The sequence below is a fragment of the Coregonus clupeaformis genome, unplaced genomic scaffold (genome assembly GCF_020615455.1).
Source record: "Coregonus clupeaformis isolate EN_2021a unplaced genomic scaffold, ASM2061545v1 scaf0223, whole genome shotgun sequence".
Taxonomy (NCBI): domain Eukaryota; kingdom Metazoa; phylum Chordata; class Actinopteri; order Salmoniformes; family Salmonidae; genus Coregonus; species Coregonus clupeaformis.
Window position 1 is genome coordinate 117,931 of NW_025533678.1, and position 8,936 is coordinate 126,866.

At 41.8% G+C, this 8,936-nt stretch overlaps 1 protein-coding gene across 1 annotated transcript; it reads right to left on the reverse strand.

Annotated features, from left to right (window-relative positions):
• Positions 1-3,275: 3,275 nt before the first annotated feature.
• LOC123484193 (deleted in malignant brain tumors 1 protein-like) lies at positions 3,276-5,227 on the reverse strand. The gene is made up of 4 exons (XM_045214253.1): positions 5,196-5,227; positions 4,938-5,116; positions 4,525-4,812; positions 3,276-3,604 (listed from the first exon to the last, which is right to left on the reverse strand). Exons 1-4 carry the CDS (start codon positions 5,225-5,227, stop codon positions 3,276-3,278), a joined length of 828 nt encoding a protein of 275 aa, XP_045070188.1.
• Positions 5,228-8,936: the final 3,709 nt, after the last annotated feature.

The following is an 8,936-nucleotide window of genomic DNA, read 5'->3' on the forward strand; positions in this document are numbered from 1 at the left end:
AAGACTGATCTCAGTTAATTCATACTGTATGTTGTAGTCTGTCTAAGAGAGAAATCACACAAGACTGATCTCAGTTAATTCATACTGTATGTTGTAGTCTTTCCAAGAGAGAAATCACACAAGACTGACAGCCTGTGAGTTTATTAAAAGCATTCAGTGATTACATGGCAGTTTAGAGAGCAACAGGTCTTTATCTGTAAAGGGTAAATAACATAACATCAACATAATCTGCACTCACATCACAAATATGAAATAAACACTTCTCAACAATACCTTTGAGATCATTGATATATATTACCATATTTATTAACTTTAATTTGATTAATTGATTGATTTGCACACAGCATATTCACAATTTAATGTATATCAGACCTGCACTAAGTACTATACTTTCCCTGTAACCCACAGATGATAAGAGAATAACATCATTATCTCTATATACTACTAACATCATAACAATAATCTACATAATGATCAATATCATAATATTTATAATGAATAACATCATTATCTCTATACTACTAATAACATAACAATAATCTACATCCTAATCAATATCATAACATTTATAATCAATAACATCATTATCTCTATACTACTAACAACATAACAATAATCTACATCAGTCAATATCATAAAATGTATAATCAATAACATCATGAGAGGTAAACAACAGCAACAAAACAAACCCCAACAACAAACTGAAATGACCCTTTTATTCAGATGTTTCAAAATACAAAGTATGAACAGATGATTATAATAATACATGGACTAATAATGGAAACACTTCAAGATAAAGACTCTAAGAGAAACACTAAATAAGATAAAGACATAAAGACAAAAGCTAAAAGCAGCAATACATTCTGGAACACAAAACAGACCTAATTGAGCTACTCTCTAAAAATAATCAAATCCCATGTTACCCAAAACCCCATGTTACCAAAACCCCATGTTACCAAAACCCCATGTTACCCAAAACCCCATGTTACCCAAAACCCCATGTTACCCAAAACCCCGTTACCCAAAACCCATGTTACCCAAAACCCATGTTACCCATAACCCCATGTTACCGAAACCCCATGTTATCGAAACCCCATGTTACCCAAAACCCCATGTTACCGAAACTCCATGTTACCGAAACCCCATGTTACCAAAACCCATGTTACCAAAATCCATATTACCCAAACCCCATGTTACCGAAACCCCATGTTACCCAAAACCCCATGTTACCATAACCCCATGTTACCCAAACCCCATGTTACCGAAGCCCCATGTTACCCAAAACCCCGTGTTACCATAACCCCATGTTACCATAACCCCATGTTACCTAACCCCCATGTTACCAAAACCCCATGTTACCCAAAACCCCATGTTACCCAAAACCCCATGTTACCCAAAACCCCATGTTACCATAACCCCATGTTACCGAAACCCCATGTTACCGAAACCCAATGTTACCCAAAACCCCATGTTACCAAAACCCCATGTTACCAAAACCCCATGTTACCCAAAACCCCATGTTACCAAAACCCCATGTTACCCAAAACCCCATGTTACCCAAACCCCAAGTTACCAAAACCCCATGTAACCAAAACCCCATGTTACCCAAAACCCCATGTTACCCAAAACCCCATGTTACCAAAACCCCAGTTTCCCAAAACCCCATGTTACCCAAAACCCCATGTTACCAAAACCCCATGTTACCAAAACCCCATGTTACCAAAACCCCATGTTACCCAAACCCCATGTTACCCAAAACCCCAAGTTACCAAAACCCCAAGTTACCAAAACCCCATGTTACCAAAACCCTGTGTTACCCAAAACCCCATGTTACCAAAACCCCATGTTACCCAAAACCCCAAGTTACCAAAACCCCATGTTACCCAAAACCCCATGTTACCAAAACCCCATGTTACCCAAACCCCATGTTACCAAAACCCCATGTTACCAAAACCCCATGTTACCCAAAACCCCATGTTACCAAAACCCCATGTTACCCAAAACTCCATGTTACCCAAAACCCCATGTTACCAAACCCCATGTTACCAAAACCCCATGTTACCCAAAACCCCATGTTACCCAAAACCCCATGTTACCCAAAACTCCATGTTACCCAAAACCCCATGTTACCCAAAACCCCATGTTACCAAACCCCATGTTACCAAAACCCCATGTTACCCAAAAACCCCATGTTACCAAAACCCCATGTTACCATGGTGGTACAAAAAAAACAAAAATTAATAATGGTGGTTACAATCACTCCTTTTAGATTTCTTCCAAGGTTATAAAAAGATAAACTAATTCTGAACATGTTATTAAAATTAGAACCACTTAAGGTTTGCCGCCACATTTTAAAACACCAGTCCACTGCTGACCATCGAGTTCAAAACACAAAACTAACCTAAGATCAACTTGTAGGGTCAGCATCATTCTACTCCTACTCAGTCCCCTGGGCTGCTCTCTCCTCTCCCGGTCCAGCTTCAGCTCTGGAGCTCAGAGAGACCATCTCCATGGCATTGGCATCAACATAAAGATCCATGCTGCTCACCCTGTTCACTCTCTTCTGCCTCCTGGTGGTCTAGGGAGACACAGCACCAAGAGTGAGTGAGTGAGTCAGTCATGGACTAATAATGGAAACACTTCAAGATAAAGAATCTAAGAGAAACACTAAATAAGATAAAGACATAAAGACAAAAGCTAAAAGCAGCAATACATTCTGGAACACAAAAAATACGTAATTGAGCTACTCTCTAAAAATAATGAAAGCCCCATGTTACCCAAAACCCCATGTTACCATGGTTGCAAAAAAACAAACTAAAAGGAATCATGGTGGTTGCTGTCACTCTTTTTAGATGTCTTCCAAGGTTCTGGAAAGATAAACTAATTCTGAACTTTTCAGCTATTATTAAAATCCCAGTCTCTCGTTCTCTCTGTGTGTGTGTCTCTGTGTCTCGTTCTCTGCTGCGCGCCTCTCATTCTCATCTGGTTAATCACACACCTTAAACACATATATAGACCAATGTAGAATCTGAACCCTGCTCATAGACACAAAAATTTAAATGACTTGTAACGTCTGAGTAAATGTCTTTACCTTGTAGTACAGGTAGAAGGTGGTGATGGCTGTCAGTAGGATCAGCAGCACTACAATGTGTCTGATGATGAAGGCTGGCAGAGGAGAGGCTGAAAACAGAAACACCTTTGATGAGGGGACAGATCATCATCATATAGATCTGTGGGAAATCTGTCAATGACAAAGTTATAAGTCTGGATCATGTTCAGTTACCTGTGATGGTGAGGGTGAGGAGCTCACTCTCAGAGGAGAAGTTATGAGAGAAAACATTATTGTCATAAACACAGCTGTAGTTCCCTTGGTGGGAGTCATCTGCAGCAGGGAAGAGGAAGGCAGCAGAGTGATTGACAGCTGGTTGGGTCTGGGTTCTGTTGGAGCCGGTGAACGTGAGGAGGAAGGAGCCTCCTGGGTACTGTGGCTGAGTGGAGCAGGTGATGGTGAAGTTGTAGCCCCTAAACACTTCGGGCCCCTGGTGGCCCCTGGAGACCCCTCCCATTGAGTCAGTCAGGAAGATATCAGGCTGGACCAGGAGATCTGTAACAATAAAAGAGAACAAGAAAAACCTCTTCAACTAGTTTCCTATAGATATGACAATAACATCAGCATGTAACAGTGCTAGCCACCCTCCCTCACAGGGCAACATGAGTAGTGGGCCTACAGTCACTGAGACAACATATGTTGATGTCAGGCTGAAGCAGGACATCTGGAACAAGAGGAGAGAACAAGAAAACGTATCTCCTCAACTACTTTCCTCATTTAGATATGACAATAACATGACATGTGACAGTGGCAGTGAGTAGAGACGTTCACTGAGATAACACTCAAATACAAAAGCATTCTGCGATATTTAAGTTGTATTTGATTCCTACTTGACTGAGTGATTTATTTTGCAGACTTACAAGCAAACAGTCATCATTAGAGGGGCAGAGGAAGTTGAATGAATAAAGGGAATCAGTGGAATATAATGATCATATATTGATATTTCCTGAGCAGATCACTTATGTTGCCTACCACTTCGTGGCTGAGCCAATGTTGCTCCTAGACGCCACGTCGAAAGTCACTGAGCTCTTCAGTAAGGCCACACAAGCTACTACCAATGGTGGTCTGTGGATTGTATGGCTTTTGTGTGATCGATCCTATACACCTGTCAGCAACAGGTATGGCTGAAATAGCTGAATCCACTACATTTACATTTTAGTCATTTAGCAGACGCTCTTCTCCAGAGTGACTTACAGTTAGTGAGTGCATACATGATTTTTTCATCCCTGCCGGCCATTCCTCCCCTACCCTGGACGACGCTGGGCCAATTGTGCGCCGCCCATGGGTCTCCCGGTTGGAGCCGAAGCTACGACAGAGCCTGGATTCGAACCAGGATCTCTAGTGGCACAGCTAGCACTGCGATGCAGTGCCTTAGACCACTGCATTTTTGGCCATAAAGTGTAGCTTGTTATTACCTGAGCAGATCACTGTGAATCCAATACCGATATAATTAATTGAATACGATGTCCCACACTCCCTCAGTGAAGACTCAGACCCAGAACAGTCAACTATAAACCCTCTAGTGGTGTATCCAGGTAGTACTGAAACAGTGGAGCCACAACCCAGCTGTCTACACACTACTGCAGCTACAGCCTCCTTGTTCCAGTCTACAGTTCCCACAGTCCTCCACTCTCCCTGGTCGTACTGCTCCACTCCACCAGCACAGCGACTGCCTCCTCCCACCAGCCTCACATCATCAGGCTCTGAGAAAAGAAGAGAGAGAGACAGTAATCTTACTATTTTCTCACTAAAACACACCTATATTGCCTCTCATATTCTTCACTCCAGGTGAGAAACAATGTTGATTGAGTGACAAACTGTTTCTTACCTGAGCAGGTGAGTCCAACAGCATTACCAGGTAGGCAGGTGTTGTTTTTTCTGTCTGAGGTGTCATAGTCCAGGAGAAGGGACTCATTGCCTTTACACTGGAACTCTTTATCCCAGGTCTGACCCTCACCTTCTCCATAGAGCCCCCCCCTGTAGAGCTGCAGGAGCCCCACAGCCAAGCTCCCCACAGACTACCTCTGCATCCTGCTGGTCAAAGTCAGCTTCACACACTGAGGCCCAGGGACTGATTGGACTTCACCTCCAGTCTCCCAGAGCAGAGGCCAGCTCCATCCACAAGCTGCACAGACTCTGGAGAAAAGAGTTGGTTGAACATTCAATCAGTTTTGTTGATGACACTGTCAAGGACTAAACACAAATATGTTGGATAAAAGATTGTAGGTTGCTATGTTTGATACTGTAAGAGGTAGAAATGGGTTCTTAGTCACTCAGGACAGGGTTGGGAATAATGCAGGCAGGAGACAGGAATAAGTTCACTTCACTTTATAGAAAATAAACAGCTGGACATCCATCAGGCAGCTTCACTTCAGTAACATCTGAACTACAATGATCCGCCCATGCACATCTCCCATAAACCAATATGACAAACACAAATATAATGTTTAAATACATCTAACATCTCTCCCTCTCTTTAAATGAAATGAAAAAAATTACACATGATATGCTAATATTGTATAATGTACAAATTAAATATCTCAATTAATACCTGAACAGATCACATGAAGAGAATATTTACCATAACAGTCAGTAGATCTTCCCTTCCAGCACTCTCTAATAGTAGACTCATCTCCACTGCATGTACTCCATAGTGTGGCTCCTCCTCTTCCCTCTTCAACCAGAGGTCCTCTAGATGCAGCTACAACATTCCCACAGCCCAGCTCTCTACACACAACCTTAACCTCTTTCATGCTCCACCACATAGTACATAGACCTGACCACTCTCCTCCATAAAATACTTCCAGTGTCCCAGAACAGGAAGTGGTCCCATTCACCAGTCTGACTGAGAGTTCAGCTGTAAACAGCAGAGAGGAAAACACAGTGGTGAGGACAGATTAGGACAGGGCTTCTGTTATTCTAACAGCAGTAATGCTTTGTGGTTGACAAGTATTAGCAGTTCCATAAAACAGTACTTGATATTGGGTTTAAGAATGGTGTGTATCGACACATTAATTTCTCCATGTGGGATAATAAAGTTGACTAATATTGAACTGCTATAATCACTGTAGATTTATACCCTACCTACCTGGTGGACTGACGCTTTGAGCCTGGAGATCTGAGGAGAGAGAGAGAGAGAGAGAGAGAGAGAGAGAGAGAGAGAGAGAGAGAGAGAGAGAGAGATGTTAAATGAATATCAACATGACATTTCATGATGTGATGGGGAAGATAGGACTTATGGGCAACACATCGTGTACACACATTCCCCTTCCATGGAAATGTGAACCTCTCTTTGCAGATTAGTTTATATATAATTTACATTTGCTTTGTTTGTTTTTTCAGAGGTCAGGGACAAGCTGAGTGGAAGAGTGGAAAAGGTTACTGGTTATGATGACATGTGAAAATATATTCAGTTGACCGCATGTTAGTCTGTCAGCCCTATCTCTTTTGACATCTCCCTCTCTCTCTCTCTCTCTCTCTCCTCTCCCTCTCTCTCCCTCTCTCTGCCCCTCCATCCTCTCTCTCCACTCTCACTTAAAGGGCTCTCGTCTCTCCAAAGCTAGTGATAGTACACTCTCTCCTCTGCCCTGCCCCACCCCCCTCCCTCTCTCTCTCTTCCTGACATATAGCATCAGGCCTGTTGAGCTTGACTCAGGTCACAGACCTCTAGCATCTACACCACCCATTCTCCTACAATTACATAAGACCAATATAATATATAATATATACTCTCATTCATTTACATAGAGACAGATACAATCAATCATTGGTACACTGAAAATACAACAGTCAGATGCATGACACCATCACAACTTAACTGACTTTTTAGCAACTTATCTTGGCTCAGTGGTTGAACCCAGCTAACTACATCAAACTGATCTGTTTTGGAAAAACCCTACAGGACACTGCTGACAGAGCAGCAATGATTCACATAGTGTGTTATATAATATCACCTCTAACTTTCTACTGCTTGAGTTCACCTCTTATAGAATATTGGTTAATGTTCCAGCTCCTAAATATAAACAGTACCAGCACCCAAAATGGGGGTGGGTTTAAAACTGCATCATTTTCTCTCCACCAACAAGAGGGGTGTGATGGAGTAGGGGGACGTTGCACCTAGACACTGATCTTGGGTCAGTTTGGGATTCTCCCCACTAATGGTTGATGTTAGGATTGGGGGAGGGGAAGCAGATCCTGATCTGGACCTCGGGGAAACTTCACCTTGGGGCTTAGACCACAGTAAGACCATTTCCAATACCCACATCCCACCCCTAGGGGGCAGCAGCAGCAGGAGACAGGTGCCTGGAGTACCAGCATGGTTTAATGGCTCTGGTGAACTTTAACCTAAGGACTTGGGTAGTGGTGCTCTTTATAGAGAATAGGGTGGTATTTGGGGCCGACTCTATGGGAAAATCTCAATTGCATTTCCTTGATTACTCGGCTCCTACTCAAAACCCAAAGGAGGCCAGGAGAGAGGACCCAACTAGCTGACAGGATGATGAAATACTGTACTAGGCCTGGGTAATATGAAGGTGATAATATTTCATGTGTCATACTCCCACCAAACTACAGTGAAGTCTGTAGGCTCCAGGGTGAACTTTCCCCTAGGTTCATGTAACCCTCTCTTCTGAGGGACCTGAGTTCCTATCAGTTTGGACCTAGTATCTAGGTGTGTGGCAGGACTATTAGACTAGGTGGTCTGTAAGTAGTCAGAATGTGAAGGTTAATGTGTGTAAAGATGTATGGACCTAACCATAAATAATGTAGTGCAGTGCCTCCACCTAATAAGTAAGGCACCCCTGAAGATATGTATTTACTGACTAGGATATATAATAAACCCACACAGTATCTAGAACTACACAATTATTCAATATTTACTTACTTGGGGTATCTGTACTTTACGTTCCTATTTATATTTTTGACAACTTTTACTTCACTACATTCCTAAAGACAATAATGTACTTTTTACTCCATACATTTGACCTGACACCCAAAAGTCCATTTTGAAGGAGGTGGCAGGTAGCTTAGCGGTTAGGAGTGTCTGCCTCTGATCTGGTGGACTCACTAAACACGCGTTTCATTTGTAAATTATATCTGAGTGTTGGGGATAGCCCCTAGCTATCCATAAATTAATATAAAGAATTTGAAATGATTTATACTTTTACTTTTGATACCTAAGTATATTTAAATACATTAGAGTGTCTAGTTTGAGAAACAGAAAACCAAATACTTTTAGACTATTACTCCACTAGTGTTTTCCTGGGGGACTTTCACTTTTACTTGAGTCTTTTTCTATTAAGGTATCTTTTCTTTTTATGAAGTATTACAAGTAGGTACTTTTTCCACCACTGCGTACGCAATAAAACTGTATACTTAGACGGCCTGACAGTTGAAGAAGTCGGAAGTTTACATACACTTAGGTTGGAGTCATGAAAACTTGTTTTTCAACCACTCCACAAATTTCTTGTTAACAAACTATAGTTTTGGCAAGTCGGTTAGGACATCTACTTTGTGCATGACACACGTCATTTTTCCAACAATTGTTTACAGACAGATTATTTCACTTATAATTCACTGTATCACAATTCCAGCGGGTCAGATGTTTACCTACACTAAGTTGACTGTGCCTTTAAACAGCTTGGAACATTTCAGAAAATGATGTCATGGCTTTAGAAGCATCTGATAGGCTAATTGACATCATTTGAGTCAATTGGAGGTGTACCTGTGGATGTATTTCAAGGCCTACCTTCAAACTCAGTGCCTCTTTGCTTGACATCATGGGAAAATCTAAAGAAATCAGCCAAGACCTCAGAAAAAAATTGTAGAC

Coding starts and splice junctions, on each gene's coding strand:
- LOC123484193 (XM_045214253.1), bottom strand. CDS start 5,227: ATGGAGCTGGCCTCTGCTCTGGGAGACTGGAG. Junction 5,117..5,195: donor TCTGCTCTGGGAGACTGGAG/GTGAAGTCCAAT, acceptor GTCTGTGGGGAG/CTTGGCTGTGGGGCTCCTGC. Junction 3,605..4,524: donor ATTCACAGTGATCTGCTCAG/GTAATAACAAGC, acceptor TTATTGTTACAG/ATCTCCTGGTCCAGCCTGAT.